Source organism: Carlito syrichta, unplaced genomic scaffold (genome assembly GCF_000164805.1).
Source record: "Carlito syrichta isolate Samal-C Ts95f unplaced genomic scaffold, Tarsius_syrichta-2.0.1 Scaffold135578, whole genome shotgun sequence".
Classification (NCBI taxonomy): Eukaryota; Metazoa; Chordata; class Mammalia; order Primates; family Tarsiidae; genus Carlito; species Carlito syrichta.
The window spans coordinates 193,893-217,033 of NW_007079674.1; the positions used below are offsets into that span (position 1 = coordinate 193,893).

Sequence of the window (23,141 nt, forward strand, 5' to 3'; positions counted from 1 at the left end):
TAAACAACGATAGCGTCTTCTGTTCATAAAGATACTGAGCCACTCCAGCCTTCTAACCCACTGATGTGGCCAGGGACCTGTCAATAATTCAGAAAAACAAACCACAAGAGCTTTTTTTTTCCTTCCTCTTTTAATCTATCTCAATGCAGAATCGCAGTAGTGCTTCCTTTCTCTCTTTTTTCTTTGATATCCGAAAAAACCTTTAAACCTTTTCCTCTGCATCTATTTAAGGGATGTGAGAATACTACTGAGAATCTCTGACAGTGTCTTAATTCTGAGAACAGATTTGCATCCAGGTGACAAAGACCTCTGGTGCAGCGTAAATAAATGTCCCTGCATTGCCCTGTGAACCTAAAGATACTTATCAGGAGACATTTCCAAATTACTCACGATAGGTACAAAGAGGATGCATGCATTGGGTATTTTTAGACTCCAGCTATTCAAGGGCTAGGGAAGCCCTCAGGTAAAGATGCTCCACAGAGATGCACTAATGACAATTTCGGATGGCGGAACAATAACCAGCCACGCGTCAGGGACTGCCATGCTGAGGGAAGGCTCTAAGAGCACCCTCTTTGCTGGCATTAGGAGTCCCGCACTTCCTCTTGTAAACAATCAGTGCCGACTTAGGAAGCTCTGCCCATTCCCCCCTTCCCAGAGGCCATGCAGAGGGAACATGCCCACCCCTGCCCAGACACATGTTGCAAAGGAGCACCAGGCTGAAAAATGGAGCTTGTTGACCCTGGGAATGAAGCCACTTCCCTGCATGTTCCTTGAATCCTCCTCCCAACTACCTAGGCCTGTAACCTCTCTGTGTCCCCACCCCACCCCTCCAGTGATAGTTCCTGTGCTGAGGGCCCACAGTGTATCTTGATGTTTTCATTTGGTGATATAGATGGGTCCCTAGAGGTATTAATATTTAACAGGTAGCAAAAACGATGGGTCATTTTGGCATGAAGGGCAGGTGTATCCTCTTTCCCTTTCATGGTTTTGGGGGACGACATCACACTTTGGAAAACTCACAAAGCCCATTTCTGAGTTTGTGCCACATGGTTCTGTGTCCAAGCAGCTGAGCCCCAGGTGATGAATGACAGTCCCTCTAGGTAAGCCTGTCTTGGCTTCTGTCAACTGGGCATCAAAACACCTGAGGGACCAAGGAAGGCTGAGACGGCCATTGCTTTTGACTAGCTTCTTTCCTGGGTGGAGATCAGCATCTGGACAACACATCTCCAAGAAAGCGGATGTGGCAGTTCTGATTGGCAACTCAGTGGGGAGGAGGTGTTGGCCTTTCTGTTGAGGGGCAAGGAAGATCACGTAGAAAGGCCGCTCACCAGGACATGCGTCTCTCCCAGAGAAGAATGCTTGTCGCACTGTCTGGTTTTTGGATGTCTGTTTTCTTTCTTTCGTTCTCTCTTTTAATTTCTTTGCCTTGTTCTTTCTCTCTCTCTCTCTCTCTCTCTCTCTCTCTCTCTCTCTCTCTCTCTCTCTCTCTCTCTCTTTCTCTCTCTCTCTCTCTCAGCCTTTATGCACATTTTAGATATTTTCTCAAAGTAGGTAAATGTGCTCATTGTGGCTGCCATTTTTAGGGAAAGGTGGCAGGTTTTTTTAAGGAGGAATGAATGAGAGAAAAGTTAAATAAATGTTCCATCCCTGTTTTAGGAATAAAGCCAAAATATCCCAGAGGTTAAACAATATCCCATATCTAAGCTTACTCCATTTTTTCTCTAGAATTGATGTGTTGTCTTCTTAGAGCTTATTCAGTCAGAAAAGGACACAGACAAGACCTCATATCTAAGATTTTCTTCATAGGCCAAGGGATGTGGTCAGAAAACAGGCTATTTGGTGGTTGGATGAAAACAAGGTTCTCTTCTCTGCCCTTCTACCTTCTGCTGACCTATTGAGCTTTCCTTCTCCCAAGAATTGGGTTGAGATTCAAAGTGTAAAGTCATTAGCAAATTAGTGGCAAAATATTTGAAGGCAGGAACATTATAGATGATGAAGGCTTCTGTTTGTAGGAAAAGCTTATTTTCAGCTCAGCTGACAGGTCAGACAAAAAAAATGTCTACACCTAAGACACTAGCATTCCAAAGTGTCACAGGCCAGTATTTGTTAAACACAGATGTCCCTCCCCCAGCTGTGCTGCCAAGTGGTCACCGCTAAGCACTCTTCTGCCACCAAAGAGTATTCAAAATGGCCTCCTAGGAGAGCAGCCAAGAATCAGCCCTTCACATAACCCAGGGGTTCATCATTTGATCTCCATATCCAAGAGCAGATGCTAGTTTAAACGTTCAAACTCATTCACACTTTTTTGACAAACAAAATACAAAATTCAGCGAGGTGCCTCTATAAAGAGGCAGCTCTTCCTCTTGGACCCTCATTCCTCCTTGTGACCCAAGCCTCTGGCAGGCATGTCATCTGTCTTCAACCACATACTGGTCCACCTTGAGATGCCATCAACTAACTATTACTTTCCTCATCTGTAAACACCCATTTAAGAAGAACAGCAAGGAAGAGTTCCCAAATCTACCGGGAATGTGTGTTGCCCTCACCTTGCACCCTGGGAAAAGAATTAGAAGTTACTATAAAAAGTTACTATAGTTGAAATTGATTCAGTGTGAATTCATCTTTCTGGCCAACAGTTGTGCACACTTTGCTGAAACACGGTGTTGTTCAGCCATTCCTTTTCATCCAGATAACTAGCCAGGTCCAGCTACAGATGGTCACTTAGAAATGTACCTCTTTGGTCAAGAACGTGGAATAAACCTCATAGTCTAGCATTCTTGCTCTTATTTTTCACATGCATCAATCTAGCCCTCTTTTGGTCTTGGTGTCAGCACCCCTGCAAGGGACTGTCACTAAAGTTTTCTCCCAAGTAGACCAACTCTTGCTCTCAAAGGATTAGCATCATCTGCCCATGTTGTTTCATTTTTCATTTTGTAGAAAATGTTCATCCTGATGGCTTAAGTCAGCTCTGAAGCACGGATTGAATATCCCTTGGGGTAGGGGTCTCAGGCTAATACCTCAAGCTGAAGAAAACCTGGGATCAGCACCTCAACTTGGAACTAGCTCAAGAGAAGTGTCCCTCTAGCGTTCTCTGGGGAGACGACTGGTTGTGCATGTCTAGACTAAAGACACTGGCTGTGGTGCTATATTAATTATCCTCGTTCTTCTCAAAAACTTTGCTGTTACTCATCCCAGGGGAAAGAGTCTTGATTCTGAGTGGGTACTCAGTTACAGTAGCCTTCTTTGTCTAGACAACTCATGAGTGGAAGGAGCTCTCTTACCTCTTGCCTCATATAAAACCTTCAGGTGGCCAAGAGAAAGAGCAAGAAAAGACATTCCCATAATGATCTAGAAAGAAAATACAGAAGCCAGTGAGTGGAAGAAGTGCATGGGCTTCTTATATCAACTTCTTGTCCCCAAAGATAATATATAAATCCGGCACCCAAAAAAACGCCAGGGTTGTTGATGTATGATGTGTTATTATAGTGCAAACAAAAGGGACGAATACCTCATTTACAGGTGATTTTTGTCCTCATTCAAGTCAGTTGGCTTTTTGGAACACCTGCTGAGAAAGGCTTTGGACTAACTAGCTTCTAGGGAAACAGAGGCAAAAGATATTTTTCCTGCCTGAAGGGACTGTCAACAAGAGCCACAAGGAGTTGCCTGGAGCAGGCGCACTGCTGTAAAAACATGTTGTTCTAAAGACTGGCCCTGGGTCAGGACAGGTACCAAGAAGGGCCCTCATTCAAAGTGGAGGCAAGTCAAGGGGTGTTCCTAGAGGAGGAGCCTCAGAGAGCAACTTCAGGTCAGCCAGATACAAGATGAAGGAAGGGCTTTTTTTTTAATTTTTTTGAGTTGGAGTCTCACTCTGTTGCTCAGACTGGAATGCAGTGGCATCGTCACGGCCATCTCAGTGTCGACTTGCTGGGCTCTGGCGATCCTTCTGCCTCAGCCTTCCAAGTAGCCGGAACTGCAGGCATGCACTACCATGCCTGGCTAATTTTTGATTTATTGTAGAGACGAGGTCTCACCAAGTTGCCCGGGCTGGTCTTGAACTCGGAGGCTTAGGCAGTCCACTCACCTTGGCCTCCCAGAGTGCTGGATTACAGGCTGAGCCACCAAGCCCGGCCAGGAAGGGCATTCTATGCAGAAGGAACAGAATGTATGACATTCATGGTACAAGAGAGCTTGACCAAGTAGATCCCACAGCTTGAGTGTTAAGGGTACGTGGGAAAGGGGTCCAGAGAGGGAAAAGCCAGACCCCAGTCCCTGCAAAGGGTTGTGTCTTTTCTCCTGAAGCTATTGAAGGAACTTCAGCAGAATGGTCTGCTTAGATTTGTGTATTAGAAACAGAACGCCTAAAGTGGTGTGGAAGATCTGCCAGAGTGAGGGACAGGCCAGGGGTTCTAGAGCTGGAGGCCAGTGAAGAGGTGGAGGATATTTTGGTGACTGAGGCAGAAAAGGAAGTAGGACCCAGGCAAGCCTCAGTGAGGATGGAGGCCAAGGGTCTTTGTGAGATAGAGCTGGGTGAGCTTGGTAACTCGTTGAACACAGACACTGATGGAGTGGGAGAAGTTTACAAGATGCCCAGGTTTCTGACTGGGTCATCTGGACAACCCATGGTGTCGTCCATAGCAAAGGTTATATGGGAGGAGAAATAGGTTGGGGGTGGGGCCTGGTGAGTATGGGGGCCTGTAGAACATTTCAGTGGCGGTATGCAAGGTCCCCCCAGTGTACCAGGCTCTTCCCTGGCCCGGTATCCCTGACAGCCCTGGCTTCCTCTCCTCACCTGCAGTGAAGGCGCCATGCTTACCCATAGCAAGTCCATCTGGGAGACTCCATTCGAAATATCTAGGTAGCAAAACCCATCGATTCAGACTCCTAGGCAGTGAGGAGCTCTGTGACTTTCTCGTTGTAGTTGCCTGTGTGAAATAGGTAGAGACTGGCAGTCTGTGTCTCTTGATAGGAGCTTCAGCCTCATGGTCACGCATCCGTGTCACCTGGATATGCTTATGTGTGGCCTTCAGTTAGGACAAAAATGGGGTAATTGAAACGGAGGTATCATTTGTAAACAGGTGTGCTGAAGGTAATAAAGAAACCATTGGTTCTGGTAACCTTGACAGAAACATGGTAATGAAGAGCAGACAGGGCCATTGATTGCAAAAATGTATTCAGTCTGCCTTTCCTAAGGAGTCTTTCTTAGATGAAACTTGGTAAGCTTTTCTTTCCATAGCAAAGAATATATGTTGTCCTCTCTAAAATAGCCAGTTTAGGGTTTTGAGTTGTTTCTGAAATGTAGTCCTTTGAACCTCTGCCTCTCTCAGAATGAGATTTTTAAAAATTATTGAGAGGTGATCTTCTTTAAGAAAAAGGAATCTGTCAGAAACCTTGGTAACAAAGGTTGTGAATACAGCATTTCCGAGTGTCCTAAATGTTCAATAGAGTGGCCAGGCATCATTGGAACTAGTCTTTATTTTGTGGTTGTTGACTTTCTATCTGCCTGCTTGAATTCATTTAACTTAAAGGCCAGGATGTAATGAATGTGCTTTATTTTTAAATTTCCAAATGCCAACACGTGACCTGCACCGGTGGGTCCTCAAGGGCCTAGAGTCATGGTAACTCTTCTCAGATAGGCTGCAAGCCTTGATGTCTTTGAACAGCAGGTCCCCAGGATACCCCCAAATTCTGAAGTTCACAAGACTTTTAACCCCCATCCCTTACCGAGCGTGTATCTTCCACAGTACCGTAAGGACTTGTTCAGGCGTATGGAGGCAGCTTTCAATAAAGAGCACAGCCACTGCAAAATGACACAAAGCAGGCTGCTTTAGGCACATCATGCCTCCTGGAAACTGGAGGGAGAAGTGTTGGCCTCTGCATCTGACACTTCAAAGTGGGCATTTGACTCCAAACAAGACCATTCATGCTTTCCAAAACCCACATATGCTCCCTCCAAGCGTGGTACCCCCTGCTGGAGGCCTCCACCCAGGGTCAAGAAGCACACGTAGGAGGAGAATCTGGCTCTGATAGGACCAGAGACCAAGGCTTCTTTTTTCTTCGCTCAGAGGCTGAAAGGGAATTGGGCTGCTTACTCTGTTCTGGCCAGAAAGGACCTTTCAGAAACCTTGACGGTGTTACTAACCTTCTCTTCATTTTGGAAAAGGACACTCTCCCTCTCGCTTCAGAGTGGAGAGTGGGTCCCTTCTTTCCCCGCTGTTGACTTTCCTCTCCTCTACCTTGGAGACTCAGGATGCAGCCATATCTTGGAGGGAGAGAGCTTCCTAAGCATAGCCCGGCTCTCTGTGGCAAACGGGCATTGGTCTTCCATCTGCACGTACCAGGGCCACCCACGTGAGCCCTTGCGTGGGAACACAGCTGTTCATGTTTCTCACTTCAGGGATGCCTTACTCCTCGGCCTTCACTCTGCTCTTCAGCAATATTGATCCCGTCTTTCTCCTGGGTCTCCACATTTGTGGGTCGGGTGCTAGATGGCCTGTTGGGCGGGCAGCCATTTCTACAGCAGGCATTAGAGAAAAGCAGCCTAAGTTCTAACTAGAGCCCAGCTTCTGTGTGAGCTGTGGTACACACCACAGCCTCCCTATGACTGATTTATCTAAACTCTAAAAAGGAAATAGACATCAGCATGATTTAAAACTGGATCCCACTGGTTAAGACAAGCAGGCAAATACAGGACACCTACAAGATGGATGTAGCACTGTGTCAGAAATGACCCTGAGAAGCTAAGCTAGTGTGGGCTGCGGACAGGTCTAGAAGTAGCTTCATAGAGGGTGAAGACTGTGGCTTGGGGCCCACCGTCATGTGCATGAATGGGGATCATTCCTCCCAGAAGCCTCCTACCTGTTGGTTTCTCTCCCCATGCCTCCCCCTAAAAGCCCACCACTCATGCCCTTTGCCTGAAGGGTCTCACCCCCTTCTGTGGCTGAAACAGCCCCACCATGAGCTACTGACCAGGCAAGTTGTTCTCCAGCTTTTTAAAATCTCGACCAGTTGACTTCTTCCCGGATGACCCAAAGGCAGTCATGCCCCACTGATCTCCAGGGGGATATCAGCATCTTTCTCATCTCACCCTGAGCCTGGATTCCTGTGTTTTCTGTCTCACCACACCTGAATCAAAGACACCATCTCCAGCTCTTTTCCCTCTCTCTCCCTGCTCTTCCCTGATCTTCTTACATCCTTTCCTTCTACCTGCTATGCCTCTCAGCCATCTCCCAAGTCTTCTTTCTTTTGATGAGTTTTTTTTTGGAGTTGGGATCCCATTCTGTTGCCCAGGCTGGAGTGCAGTGGCACGATGCTCACTGCAACCTCATCCTCCTGGGCTCAGGTGATCCTTCCACATCAGCCTCCTGAATAGCTGGGACTACTACAAGCCCAACTAATTTTTTAAATTTTTTGTAGAGACAGTGTCTCTGACTGTGTTGCCCAGGTTGGTCTCAAGCTCCAGGGCTCAAGCAGTCCTCCCATCTCGGCCTCCCAAAGTGCTGGGATCACAGGCATGAGCCACTGCGCCTGACCTTCCAAGGTCTTCTTGAATCCATGTCCTCACCTCTGCTTTTCCAATCCAGCCTTGATGTCGACAGCCGCCGTCTTTCTAGCACATTCACCTGATGGTGTATCTGCTGCTCAGCTTGCAGTAGTTTCTCATAATCATAAGATGAAGTCTGCTGTCTTTGTCTCAGCGTGGCATACCTCAGTCGCCTGCCCTGACACCTGTGTGCCCCTCTTTGTCTCTCACCATTCTTCCCAGAGTCACCCAAGCGCTTGACTCTGTCCCAAATGCTCCTTTGGCTCTAGGCTTTGTTTCTCTGCTGTTCCTGCTTCCTGAGATGGCGTCCTCCCTATGGTCTTCCTGGTGGACTCCCAAGGTGCTGCTACTTTGAAGCTAACCTCACACCTTAAGGCAAACCAAAAGACTAGATTGTTGTGTGCCCTCTAGGACTTGGAGTAGACTCAAAGCTTGTCCTGTAGCCATTTATGATTCTGTTGCATGCTCGCTATGGATTGAGAGTTCTCTGGTGGACGGGACATGTCTTCATAGAGCTGGTCCCTGTGGCATTTAATAAATGTTGAATGAGCAAATGCCAGGAGCCCCACACGTGGCTAGGGAGTCAGTCCACATATAGCAGAACATCTTTATCTTTCTCACCCTGCCTGAGAGTGACTTTCTCGTTTGAGACCCCCAATTGGCATGTCCATCGGGAGCACCTCGGTGAGCCAAACGGCTGTGTGCCAGCCGGAGCATGCATGCCTTCAGTCCCATATCTGCTTCTCTGCTTGTCTGCGTCTTCCAACCAAAGGCACAACTTCAGAGAATGAAAAGGCAAAAGTTCTGAGGCCACAGCAGGTGATTCTTAGCATTGCACCCAATAGTGTGGTATCCGGACCCTGGGAAAGGAAGTACTTGAGCTTTTAGAGTTCATCCCCGGCCAGCATCTTACAGAATCCCGCGTCCAGGTCATTGGCATTCCTGGCCGGAGGAAAATGAAATGGTCAAGGCTCTTGGTTCATTCTCTGCTTTGTTTCCCTTTTAATGGAGTTTTGTTTTAATCCCTGGCAAGGGAAGGTTCCTCACCACCAGCCAGGCAGTGAAAGGTTAGTAGGCCATGTTCTTAAGGACGAGGACTTCCTCTTCTTTTCATCAGTTCTCCTTGCGTCAAGGAGAGATCTTTGAGCGCATGGCACCAAACTGGGCACTGAGATGCTTGTCCTAAAAACAGCACCCACATGTGTCTGCCTCAAGGAACACAGGGAGCTTTCGTTTCCCAAGAATGCATCCAGAAATAACTTCAGGAAGGCCTAACTCATCATGTTCCGAGGTTGCACCAGAGCCTTTTCTGGAAAACTGCTCCCAATGGACCCGCAACTTGACTAAATGCGTTAGACAAGCTCTTCCATCCTTCCAACCAGGGCGATTCTGGGTGTCAACATAGTTTTATAGAAAAGGAACTGGCACTGATTAAGCTGAGACTTGCACCCCACACTTCCTGACTCAAAAGCCCTTGAGTCACCTTGTCACCTTGGCTTATAAGCACCCTGTTTACAACACACCTCAATAGCTTGGTTTCCGTTTGTCTTCTCATCCATGGGTTTGCATGATGGCGCTGGGGGCCCCCAGTGGAAGTTTGGTCCCTGTGGTGCTCCCTCTTTTGTGATGAGTGGTGTCCGTGTGTGGCATCGTGTGACCCAGACTTCTCCGAAGCATGATACTGCATTTTCTGAGCAGTGACTGGGGGCTTTGAAAGATGTAAATAGCAAGCATGAAACCTAGTGGCCACGTGGTAACATGCAGCTAGCTTGAAAGCCGGAAAACTATCGTTAACATCACCGCTGCTCTCTCTGCAGAGGCATTAGCCTGTTTTCAACAGAAAACAAAACATGCTGGGGAGTGAAGTCTGGTAAGGTAACTCCAGGATGTCACAGGAGGGAAAGTTCTAAACTTTTGAGCCAGCATGTCCTAGACTCACAGTGCAACTGCCATTTGAGCTGAGGACGAAAGGGGTTCGTACGAAGTGCCGGGGAAGCCTTGTCTATTTGCAGTTAATAATGGTCACAGAGGGACTCTTACTGGTCCAGAGGGACTCTCGGTGGTCACAAGAGAATGAAGGGCTTCCAAGCACAGAATGAAGTGACTTCTAGCCTGAGATAATGGAGTCTGTTCTTAAGATGCCCTTGAAAGAGCACTTCTACTTTTCCAGAAATTCCCCTTCATCGACTTTCATGTCACTGCAAATCAAGAAGGAAACCCCAGACCCTCCAGCCCCACCCATGTCCTTGTGCTTGGGAGATCATCCCATACACATATCCCCTAAACCTAGGTTTGGGTCACCCAGGAAGCAGGACCTGATCTCAGTATAGGCCAGGCCCCTTTCATCAGTCCCAGTTAGCTCCTCTAAACACTGAGAAATTGGAAGGTCCCAACTTATTTTGGAAGGTCGGGGGTCCATCAGTGCCTCAGAATAAAGCACTTAACAACTGGCGGTATCTTGCAGTCAACATGGTTAGTAATGGATAATACTTCGTAGAAAACATGAATAACACCCAGTGCTTCAGCACTTCAAAGTACTTTGCAGTCACTGTGGTTCTCAGCCTCACCAATGATGGACTGTTTGGTCTTTACTTTATAGGAATTGATGTGATATAGGAAAGAGCTAGGAATCAGGAGATCAGGGTTCTAGTTCCCATCTCACCACATACTTGCTCTGTGGTCTAGAATAAATGACTTAATTTTGCCATCTTTAGAATGAACACCAGGAGTAGGGGAAGATGATTCTGGAAACTTTCCAAAGATCCTATCAGCTCAGAAACTCTGACTCAAAAGAATATGGGCAAGTGCTTTGTTTTATATTTAGCAAGGTAGTAATTCTTTCATGGATTTTCAATACAGTTATAATGTACTTAACCCAAGAATCCCAAATGTGGGGGTTTTTTCACATGCACTTTGGAATTTCCGTTATCCTATGGCCTAGCCAATCTTTGTGCCTTTCAAGTCTTGGTATATTTTTGTTTGGCATTCAAGGAAAAAGTCAAAGACGCACCCAGATACCTCCTATAGCGTGGAGAAATGGTCAGCAGATACACAAGAGAGAGTTTTGGGATCCAAGATGCCCCTTCTCCCCCTGGGGTATTTGGAAGGATCAAGCTAGGAACTAGGGATTCCACCATGGGGTGAGATAGTCACCTAGTTTTTCTGTCCCTGCAGGAGTGGCTGAAACAGCATATAGAAATCTGTAATGAGTGTACAAAGACGTTACCTTGAGTACGTAACCTCCTCATGTAACTTTCACAGTCTTAAGACAGCTCTTTCCAAATCAACAGTGAGGCAGTCTAGCTAACGCAGTCACTCTGTGACTTTTTCGGGGCATAAATTCCTTTGAGAATCTTATGGAAGCTAAGGTTGACCCTCTGTCCAGAAAACTGCCCGTGTATTCATACACTGGGATATAATTGTAGGGAATTTCTAAATACCCTGAAGCCTATGGACCCCAAGTAAGCAACCCCTAGTCCAGATAGAATAAAGGAGCCCATCGGTAGGAATGTCAGGGCTAGCCCGGACTTCTGCATTTCTGCTGAAATTAAATAAGCAGTAATATAAAGGTGTTTTTTGTTTTTGTTTTTTGCTTTTTCCCCACCCATCACCCTCTTTTCCTTTCTCTGTTCCCGTATTTTTTTTGTCTCCTCCCTCTCATCTCTCTCCCCCTCTTATCTCTCTCCCCATCATCTTTCTCCCCATCTCTTGCACATCCTGCACCACAGATGTTCCAGCCTGGTTAAAAAGCCTTCGCCTGCACAAATACGCTGCACTGTTCTCCCAGATGACCTATGAGGAGATGATGGCCCTTACCGAGTGCCAGCTGGAGGCTCAGGTATGTGCTTGAGAGGGTGCCCCAGGCAGGACCTGAAGTGCAAGGCCTGGACGACCTGGTTTGGACCCCTTCCTATATCCACACGTAGCTTTCTTTATTCTGGGAACTGCCCGGGCAGGCCAGCCTTCCGTGGTGAGTAAGGCAGGGATCTTGCCTTCGGAGTCCAACAGGAGATGGAAGACAGGCTGACAACCACAGGGTCATGAGGGTGAGATCAAGTTGTATGAAAAAGTATAATCTGGGTGTGCTCTAAAAGATGCTCAGGGGAAATCGGTGGCATCACCTAGAGTAACATTTGACCAAAACCTCAGAACGTCTGTGTCACTGCTTTTATTTTTCTCTGTCTCCCTCCTGACCAGGGCTTGTTTAGGGTTGTGGAATGACAGATTCATTATCTGTTATCCAGTTATAAATCAACTAACTGTTTTTGAGTTGGGGTCTCACTCTGGTGCCCAAGCTGTAGGGCAGTGGCACAACCCTGGCTCACTGCACCTCTACCTCCTGGGCTCAGGTGATCCTTCTGCCTCAGCCTCCTGAGTAGCTGGGACTACAGCCGTATGCTAGCTACCACGCCTGGCTAATTTTATTTTTATTTTTTGTAGAGACAAGGTCTCACCGTGTTGCTCAGGCTGGTCTGGAACTCCTGGGCCCAAGTGATCCTCCCATCTCAGCCTCCCAAAGTGCTGGGATTATAGGCATGGGCCACCATGACTAACCACACACATCATCTTGACTTCTACTTGGACTGAGAAGGGGAAGCACCAGGGCATGCCCCAGACCTGCCCCCACCATTTTTAAAAAATCATGCTTAACCTGGTCTCAGTTTGAAATTGAATAAATTATACAAAATATTTTTTTCTTCTAACCACGTCAACTAAGATGGGACAGTCATTGAGAATGAGATTTTCTCGGGTCTCAAATTTCATTTCCTTTCTGCATGCCACAAAAGAGCAGAGGTCCTCTTCCCTCTGAAGCATCTTTCCCCAAGGGCGGAAGCCAAAGGCCTGTCAACAGAACCCCTAAAATTAAGCATGTTTCCTACCATGCTGTGCTCTAGTAAATAGATGTGACCAATGTCTTTGTTTCCCTTGTTTAAAATGCTGTTTGCATGTTTCAAATTGACCTCCATTTCCTCTGAGCAGTGATTTAAAAGAATCAATGGTCTGACCAGGATAATCATATTTCCTGGGTAGGAAAAAGAGACTGTACCACTTGAGCATGGCGGACGGGGACGCACCCCCAGATCCTTGGTCCCCACTGCTTGTTTGCTGGCCTCAGTTAACCCTGCAGTCCTGGCTGAATCCCGGTGTTGAGATACAAGGCAAAGCCCACAGTCACCGCACAGTCTCAGAGCTTGAAAGGCACTAATTTCAACTTCCTAACGTTTCTCCAACCACTTTTGGGATGTTGATTGAGCCTTGAGATCCCAGGGATTGATGAGAACTGTTTCTCAGAGCATTTTTGTGTTTGGGTCAGAATTGAGAAAAAAAATCTACGTCATTAGTTGTTCAACTTGAGGGAAAAAAGAAAGAAAAAAGAAATAATTGACGCCGAGGGCAAAGCCAGAGGCCAGCAAAAACTTTTCAGAGTAATTTAATTCTCTAGAACCCACAGTTAAGGATAAACAGAAGTAAGCCCCCAGTGTCTCACCTTAGAGACCAGTTCATTTGTCTGTCACTTGAGTCTTAATTTTTCTAAGTAAAGGAGATGTGGCTGATATTCCCTTCTTTAAGAGGAATTCTATGGAGTATTAGAGACTTTATCTGAGAAAAAAAACCTTTAGCAAAAAAACACAGTGCTTAATAAAAGAAAGAAAGAAATTTTTAAAAAGAGAAAAGACCGTCTGTTGGGAAATTTGCCGTCTCTAGAATCAACAATTGTTTAAACCTTCAGGCTCACCATTGCTACCCAGCTAAGACGATAAAATCCACAGCTCTTGCCGTGAATACTCATCCTTTACCTGAATTGATGACTGAATTATGGATTAAAGTTATTTTCTCTTCCAGTTTTCCTTAGAGAAACCAAAAAAAAAAAAAAAAAAAAGCAGGGGAGGGGGCTGCAAACTAATAAAAACTCCCTGGGTTTTATGACAGACACCACATGTAAACCCTACTGGGCTTCATGTGCCCTCAAGATGGGTGAAAACACAGGAGAAGCTTGAGGAAGCCATGAATGTTTGCATTGGGTTGGGACCTTCAAGGAAACAGAGGAACTGAAATTATAAAACCAGGAGAAAGGGAGGAATGTATGACTAAAAAATTATCTTTTAAGAGTATGAGGAAATTTCATGCTGGGTGGGATAATTGGCTGTTCTGAATCTCTCGCTAAGATATTGATAAAGGGCACAGCTAAAAGACACAGGCAATTGTGTAGCCAGATGAAACTATAATATGCGGTAAAAAGAGGTGTATGACCGTGGGTCGTAATGAGAGAGATGAATGGATATTGACAGTATGTGGACATGGAGGGACAAAGAAGACAGAAGACTACGAAGCAGACTTCAAGAGTCTCTAAACTGATTCTTAAAAGTATGTTGTTAAATGTAACTTGCATTTAATTACAGAACGTTACCAAAGGTGCAAGACACAAAATTGTCATCAGTATTCAGAAGCTCAAAGAAAGACAAAATCTCCTAAAGTCTTTGGAAAGGGTAAGTTATCCCCAGGCGAGGAAACCTTTCGGTTCCAAGGAAAATTCTCAGTGGGAAGTGTCATGGACAGATCTTATACAGCTTCTTGTGCCGTTTCCTTGCCAAAGTCAAAGAAAAGGGAATTTTGAAGTGAAATTTTCTGGTTATACTGCTTCTTTGTAACCTGATGCTGAAATGTACTTATTCCTTGGGTCTAGGCTGCCTGTGCCTGGCCATTTTAGAACCCTAATGAAGTGTTGTCAATGCACCCTTTTAAACTTTTTGTTTTTTTTGCAAGACAAGGTCTTGCTATGTTGCCCAGGCTGGTCTCAACTCCTGGTCTCAAACAGTCCCTCTACCTCCATCTCCCAGAGCACCGGTGTTCGAATGAGTATTTATATAACATTTGTAGCGATTAGCAGGTGTTCAACCCACAAGCAGAGGCTGAAATTTTACAAAACAGTGTAGGGAATATGCAGTGTGCTTTGTTCTTGCTATCCACCCAACCAAGGGTCTGGTTTTGAGAAAAGTCACTACCACCACCACCACCAGGTGCACTCCAGGTTTCAATAGAGGGGATCAAAAGCCTTGGCAGACATACTCAGTTGGCTCTCAAGAGAGTAATTTCAGACTTCAACTTAACGACAGAGTGGTCCCCATGACTCTGATAGAACCTGTCTCAAAAATGCTAAACAGGCTGGGCGCGGTGGCTCACACCTATAATCCCAGCACTTTGGGAGGCCAAGACAGGAGAATCATTTGAGCCCAGGAGTTCAAGACCAGCCAGGGCAACATAGTGAGACCTCATCTCTAGAAGAAATAAAAATTCAGCCAGGCATGGTGGTGTGCTCCTATCGTCCCAGCTTCTGGGGAGGCTGAGGTGGGAGGACAACTTGAGCCCAATAGGTGGAGGCTGGAGTGAGCCAGGATGATGCCACTGCACTCCATCCTGTACAACAGCGTAAGACTGTCTCAAAAAAGAAAGAAGGAAAGAAGAATGCTGAAGAAAAAAGACTTTATTCCAACATCAGAAACAGTTATCAGCTGCCTATTGCCCATTTTGTTTGCTACCTACATGGTCCTCTTCTTTTTTTTTTTTAGTTGGAGTCTCACTGTCACCCAGGCTGGAGTGCAGGGGCACGCTCACGACCACCACAGCTGGGCTCCGGCGATCCTTCCGCCTCAGCCTTCCAAGTAGCTGGAACCACAGGCGCGTGCCACAACACCTGACTAATTTTTTGATTTATTGTAGAGACAAGGTCTCACCATGTTACCCAGGCTGGTCTCGAACCCCTGGGTTCAGGCAGTCCTCCCACCTCAGCCTCCCAAAGTGCTGGGATGACAGACTTGAGCCACCACGCCAGGCCAGTGGTATAATTTTTTAGGACATTTTAAGGACTATATGATTTAAGTCTAAGGTCCAAAGGAGAGCAGGCCTTGTTCCACACCCAAGTCGACCAGTGTTGCCTCAGCCCCAGTGTTGCCTCAGCCCCAGAGTACTGCCTCAGTACTGGGAGGCAGAAGGGGATGAGTGGGAAGCTCTGTAGGTATCTGCAGCCTGCAGAGCTTGCAAGGTAATTGCTGGTAATCCCTTTGATGCCTTTGGGAAGGGGACAGAGCCTAGTGGGAAGGAACTCAAAAGCACGGTTTGTGAGCACGTAAACATTTGAGTGGACTGAGGATGTTTTAACCTATATACAAAGGGGTGTATGTGTGTAATTGTATATATACTATATAAAGTTGTATTTCATGCATAGTTCATAATATGTTATATTTATTTATAGGCTGCCCTCGTAATTTGTTTTTGATGCTGCTGTTTTTTGAGTCAAGAGTCTTATTCTGTCGCCCAGAGTACAGTGGCATGACTATGACTCACCGCAACCTCAATCTCCTGGACTCAGGCAATCCTTCTGCCTCAGCCTCCCAAGTAGCTGGGTCTGCAGGCTCATGCCACCATGCCCAGCTAATTTTTATATTTTTTGTAGAGACAGGGTCTTGCTGTGTTACCCAGGCTGGTCTCAAATTCCTGACCTCAAGCAGTTCTCCTGCCTTGGCCTCCCAAAATGCTGGGATTATAGGCATATGCCACTGTACCTGGCTATATTTATAGCCTATACATGTATAACTTGATAAGGAACATTTCTTTTAAAACCTCTGGCCAGGTGGACAGGCAGAGGTTACTCGTATACATCCAGGATAAAAGGCCATTCTTTTTTTTTTTTAAAGATGTGGGGTACAATTCAGGGTTAGATATACAAATGCAGGTACCCTTGTTGATGAGGTGTGCCCCTGCCCCCGGCAGTTTCCTTCTACTACCAATTCCTTTCTTATAGTATTATGATGATTGTTCAGGGTCTGCTTATGAATGAGAACATGTGGTACTCAGTTCTTTGTTTTTTTGATAGATCACTCAGTACTATAGACTCTAAGTCCATCCAAGTTGCTGCAGAGTTCATAATGTTGTCCTTCTTTGTGGCTGTGTAATATTCCATCATGTATATGTACCACATTTTTTTTATCCAGTCCTCTTTTCGATGGGCAGCATGGTTGGTTCCATGTTTCTGCTATTGTAAATAATGCTGCAATAAACATAAGTGTGCAGGTATCTTTTTCTAGAGTGATTTGAGTTCCTCTGGGCATATTCCCAGAACAGGGGATTGCAGGGTCGTATGGAAGGTCGATTTTTAGATCTTTTAGGAATCGAGGCCATTCTTAATTAAAGTGAATTGCAAATTCCAAGTGAGCTATCCAGCTGGATCTGAGGCGGTTATTGTTTTAAATGTTATAACTCCTTCAGCAAACAGTTCGTCTCACTGAGTGATTATTGGCATTTTTAATATAAAGAGACGTTCTTTTAGGGGGGACATTCAAAAGGCCAACTTACTCCTTATCTGTTAGAACAGAAAACGTTTTGCGTAGGGATCAGATTGCCCAGTGGTCTGGTGAATGTGTGATTCCCTCTCATTTCTGAGCTTTCCTCAGGATTCCTTCATAGCATCTCACTCAGGAAACACACCCTAAGAGGCAGGGTGGCGAGACTGCTTTTAGCTTCATTCCCTGCAGTCGTGGTTAAAGTCCATGTGAGGAACACCTGGGTGTCCAGGGAGCCAGGGTGGCCCTGACATGCTGCTTTCTCTCTAGCCTCTGAGAAGTCGGTGATGCTTTCTATGTCCCAGGTTTCACACCTGCAATCACAATGACTCCACAGAGATGCTCTCTCTCTCTGGTTCATTGTAGTGCAGAAGTTAAAAAGATGCCAAATGTGGTACAGAGTACGGTAGCAGCTAGCACCCGTGGGGAAAGCAACAGCGAGTTTACCCAGTTGGGCTTCTTGGAGAGAGGAGAGCGAAGTCTGCCAGTCAGCCAATTGTGCTTGCTTCAGAGCACCCAGATGTTCTGAGATGCTGCGTGCTATCCCTGCAAGAACCAATGGCCTCGGGTGGGAGGGAATCTCTCCCCAGAGTCCACCAAGGACTCCACCCTGGCTCTTCTCTCTCTTCTCGGGGAGCTCCTGCCCCTCCTGGAAGAGGTTGTTTGTAACCTGTTACCACTGATGGCACCAGTGACAGACTCAGATCACCCATTTCTTGGACATTCCCAGGCAACCGCCAGCTGATTATGCCTTTGAAAACGCTGCCATCCGCCCTCCCTTCCCTGCCTTGGCATTCTCCCCTCTTGTAGAGTTCAGAAATTTCTAAGGCAATCGCGGGGACCCCACTCTTAGCTAATTCATAGCCATGGTAGCTGCAGATGGATTCTGTGTTCCAAGCTCTTCCATTCAGTTCCTGGGCACTCACTAAACAGCTGCCTATGACTGAATATCTCCCATCCACTGGAGGCTCACCATGAGTTAGACGTGGCTCCTGCCCTTGGGTAGGCTGGGACATACATTGGGACAGTTAGCTCTGACACCACATGATGTCACAAGCCAGTCTGATCAATGTTGTCACCAAGGCCAGCGGGGGAACCTTCCTGGGGTGAAATAGACCACTTCGCAGTAGTGAGAAGGGAAACCCTTCTTGGAGTCAGATGTTGGCTACAACACCCTCCAGGATACTTTAGCAAGTCCTTTTTTTTCAGTAGGAGTCACCATGCCCAGCTAATTTTTTGATGTATTGTAGAGATGAGGTCTTGCCATGTTGCCCAGACTGGTCTCGAACCCATGAGACCAGGCAATCCACTCACCTCCACCTCCCAAAGTGCCAGGATTATAGGCATAAGCCAAAGCACCGGACTTGTAGCAAGTCTTGATGAGCCAAAACAGAGGCACTGGTGATGGAGGAGGATCACAGAGATCATTTAGAGGGCGTCTGGGGTTGTCAGAGGTTTGGGCTTGAGTGTCATGGCATTTGGCAGCAAGAGATAGGGTTCCACTTGAAGGGTTGAGTCTGAGGTACCTGCTGGACATCCAGGCAAAAACAACAAGTCAGTGACTAGAAGGGCAGGCATAGAGTCCAGGAGCCCCACAAGGGTTTGACAGCCCCAGGGTGGGTCCCCTGTGGGTAACTGGTAGTTGACACTCCCTGGAAGACTGCGTTGATTGACAAGTGCTGCAGACAGACCTGAGGAGCACCAGAAGTTGTGGAGGGACTGAACGATGCTGGAGTGAACCGTGCCCGGAGGGCCAGGGGAGAGTCTAAAGGAGGGAGTCCCATCAAGTGCCATGGAGGTGTCACACACAATGGAGACAGAGCCCCATCCCCTGGAGCTGGCCCTCAGCAGGTCACTGTAGCCATGAAGAGAAGAACCGCTGAGGGCTTGGGGAAGCTCTTCAACTGTGTGCTGGGCCATGCTGAGCTCCACTCTGCCACTTGCAATGTCCTTCCATCCTTTCTGGCCTTTTCTGCTGTCCCTCTTTTCCTGAAACACGTACCCTCCACCCCCTCCCACAGGGGTGGGCAAATGTGAAGGGACTGAACGGTGACAGAGGCTGAGCCCCACCCAGAGGGCCAGAGAGGGTTTGAAGGAGGGAATCCCATCAGGGGCCATGGAGGTGTCACAGTGGTCACGCACACTAGTAAACACTCGCACGTGCGCGCGCGTGCGCGCGCACACACACACACACACACACACACACACGTCTACTCTGCTCCATTTATTTTTGCTTCAAAAGAGAAATGTGCTTCTCTGTAAGTCCAGGCCCCTGCTTCTGACATATCCAGAGCTCGTGCTCTGGAGTTCAGACCCTGATTTCATCATCTGGTATAGAGAAACAACAGAGAAATATAATGGTATTGCATGTTAAACATTTCCAGAGTAATAAGCCCTTATACTCGCATGGTACATTTTATTTTATTTTTAATTTTAAAGATGTGAGGTACAAGTCAGGATTAGGTACAGAAGTGGTCATCGTACAGGTAAAGTTTGGACCTCCCTTTTGTCCCCACTTTGCCTGGTTTGAGATCAGGTACCCTTATTGATGTTATGTCCCCCCCCCCAGTAATGTCCCACTACTGCCAATTCCTTTCTTATAGTATTATAATAAATTTTCAGGGTCCGCTTATGAGTGAGAACACTTGGTACTCTGTTCCTTATTTCTATGATAGATCACTGAGTATGATAGACTCTACATCCATCCAAGTTACTGTGAAGTTCTTAATTTTGTCCTCCTTTATGGCTGCCTAATATTATATCATGTATATGTACCACATTTTTTTTTATCAAGTCCACTTTTGATGGGCAGCATGGTTGGTTCCATATTTTTGCTGTTGTGAATAGTGCTGCAATAAACATGCATAGCACAGTGCATTTTAGACTTTTAAAAAATGTGGTCCTTGCCGGGCTCAGTGGCTCAGGCTGTAATCCCAGCACTTTGGGAGGCCGAGGTGAGTGGATTGCCTGAGTCCACGGGTTCTTTGGCGAGACCCCATCTCTACCATAAATCAAAAATTAGCCAGGCGTGGTAGTGCGTACCTGTAGTTCCAGCGACTTGGAAGGCTGAGGCAGAAGGATCACCCGAGCCCAGGAGGTTGAGGCCAGGAGCAGCCACTGCACTCCAGTCTGGGGGACAGAGTGGGACTCCAACTCAAAAAAAAAAAAGAAAAAAAAATATGGTCCTGGCCAGGTGCAGTGACTCACACTTGTAATCCCAGAACTTTGGCAGGCCGAGGCGAGAGGATTGCTTGAGTCCAAGAGTTCAAGACTAGCCTAGACAACACAGCAAGACCTCATCTCTACAAAAAAAAAGAAAAGAAAAGAAACCAGGTATGGCGGTGCATGCCTCTAGTCCCAGGAGGCTGAGCGGGAAAGATCACCTGAGCCCAGGAGGTTGAGGCTTCAGTGAGCCATGATCATGCCACTGCTCTCCAGCCTAGGGGACAGAGTGAAACACCGACTAAAAAATACCAAAAAGCATGTGCCCACAGCTCCCTGCTCTAATGTCATCATACCGTGTGGATCCCAGGAACTGTAAACATCTTAATGCAAGGAAGACAACTTGTTTGTTTTCATATCCCTGACACACACCAGTGCCCAGCTGACGGTAGGGCTTAGTGGCTGATGGGTGAATGGGAAGAGGAAAGAGGAAATGGAACAAGGTAGATACAAGAGTCCTGCCCATCATGTAGGAGGTTCCAATTCTCCTTACACAAAGAGAAGGCTGGGGCCAGGGACCTGTTACATAAGTGCTAGGGATACTTTGGCTGCTCAAATCTCTCTTTTCCAGATGGTTTATGCCTTGTTGTCATCACAGGCCCAGGAAAGGTGCGGGACCAGCCTTTTCCCAAGAGCCACGCAGCTAGGCCAGGGCTGTCATGGTCAAGGGTGACTTTCCTCCTTCTTATCCTCTGAGCGAGGCTGTGATCTGCAGCGGACCAACCTTCCCGCTGTCTGCTCTCAAAGGCGCTCCTTGGCCCAAAGGTTTTAACTAGCAGAACATTAGTTAATAGGCAGCTTCGCTGTGCCTCTTTGTGTCTGTAATGTAGGATTATATTTTTGGTATGAAGGATCAATAGAGACTTGGACAGATTACTGATTTTTGTCGACTTGAAGAATTAATTCCCACAGTTGGTTAAGGGTACTAGATTGAGTTCCAATCAAGCTGTTTCTTCGCTTCCTTCCCAACCTGGGCACTTTCTGGAGTTCAGGAGTTCATTTTTTTTAAGAGTCAGGAATGTGACCTGATGGTCATAGCGCCACACCACTGAGGCCTACATGAGTAGGGGATTGGCTCGCTGGTTTAGAGCTAAGTATTATCTTTGAGACAGTGACTTGACGTCTATAGGGAAAAATATCAAAACAAAACTGTGTGATTCCTGGAAAGTTCTATTTTGCAGAAGGCATTCAACATTATTCATGTGTCTGTGGCTTCTTTTGTGTGTGTGTGTGTGTGTGTGTGTTTGCCTCCAATAGAAGAATAAGGTAAGATTTGCACATAGAACATGTGTATGTTCCTATTTGAAGGAATTCAGTGCTTCACATAATCAAAACCTCACCATGAACTACAGAAGACTTCTTGTCATGTAACAAGAGCAGGCAGGGTTTGGTGGCAGTTGACAGAGTCACAAGCATACCTGTCTTTCCGCAGTGACAGCAGCTACGTGGGGCGGCATGGCAGGGTACATGTGAGGACACCGCTCAGCTTGTCCAGTCCTCCTTCACGGGGAAGCCTCATGCCTCCTCTGTCTTTTCTCTTCCCCTCCTCGGTCGTGGCTGGACAAGGAGGTCAGTGCTCATGCCCTGCATCCCAGGTGCTGTTTGGGCAATTGGCAGAATGCAAGGTAGGGGCCCAGGCCCTCCCGTCAGCACGTATTTGGGACAGGAAAGACGGTCGGTACTCTCCTGGCATGAGTCAGCTAGTTAGATCACCAGGTCCAAAGTCAAGGAAGCTAGCCATGCGATGGCATCTGGATGCTGGGAAAGGGCCTATCCCAGTCTGTGCAGCAAGGAAACTGAGAATGATCAGAAACACGCCCTGATACCTATATAAACACCCGCCATATATACAAGGAGGGTGGTGGACTCTGAAGCTGTCCTCTTTCAAAGAAAACTGAACTCTCCCCTGAAAGAGACCAGCCGAGTTTTAGAATTCTGGTGACTGTTAGAATTTCACTTCCTGTGTAAAGATATAATCCAGGCTCCTCTTCCCACCACTCCCCACAACAAAGCAAGTTCCTGCCAACAACAGGGTATGACTTTGCTGCCCACAACTGGAACACACGTGGCCAAGGCTGGCGGCATCACTGATCGCATCCTCTAACAGCATCAATAAGAGAGGATCCCAGGAATGCATCAGATGCTCACACGTCAGGCTTTGTAAATGATGTCCTTGCTATTCTGGGCTTTCAGAAGATTAAGTACATCATTAGCAATCAAGGCTCTGATTGTCAGCATCCCTCCTGGGTGCCAGGGAGAGCTTTGTCTACACAAGCTCTGGGGACAGCTTTGTGACACCCACTGCTCCAGGGGAGGCCCCAGGTCCCTGACCCCCCAGGCATGATGCCCACCACAGGTGTTTGGTCTCTGTGAGCATCTGGTAGAGATAAATATCTACAGAGTCAGCTTCCATTCCTTTTTCTATTTCTAATAAGTGACATCAAACTGTGCAGAATGATCCGATTTTATTTGATGGCATCTAAAGACATAAATATGTATTAGATGTATTTCTCTCCAGAATGATCCTTCTAAAGCATACCACTCCCAGCCAGGCATGGTGGCTCACTTTGGAAGGCTAAGACAAGAAGATTGCTTGAACCCAGGAGTTGAAGACCAGCCTGGGCAACGTAGCAAGACCTTGCTCTACAAAAAAATAGAAAAATTAGCCAGATGTGGTAGCACACACTTGTAGTCCCAGCTACTTAGGAGGCTGAGGCAGAAGGATCATATGAGCCCAGGAGGTTGAGGCTGCAGTGAGCCATGATCATGCCACTGCACTCCAGCCTGGGCAACAGAGTAAGACACTGACTCAAAAAAATAGAGAGAGAAAAATAGATAGATAGATAGATAGATAGATAGATAGATTAGATAGAAGACAGGTAGATAGATTAGATAGAAGATAGATGATAGATAGACAGATGGAATCATGCACGGGACACAAAGCTGCCCTAGGAGCCAACTCAGTTGTATAGCTTCTAAAGTATATGAATGTAAAATATATACATGCATTTTCTAGAAATGCCCTGAGGAAGCTGGAACAT

The 23,141-nt window shown here is 46.7% G+C and overlaps 1 protein-coding gene across 1 annotated transcript in view; it reads left to right on the forward strand.

Annotated features, from left to right (window-relative positions):
• Positions 1-23,141, forward strand: part of SAMD4A (sterile alpha motif domain containing 4A) — a 106,728-nt gene that overhangs the window by 50,578 nt on the left and 33,009 nt on the right. The window contains exons 4-5 of the mRNA XM_008049401.2: positions 11,269-11,378; positions 13,942-14,028. Coding sequence (XP_008047592.2) covers positions 11,269-11,378; positions 13,942-14,028 — 197 coding nt within the window. The remainder of the gene's footprint in view (positions 1-11,268; positions 11,379-13,941; positions 14,029-23,141) is intronic.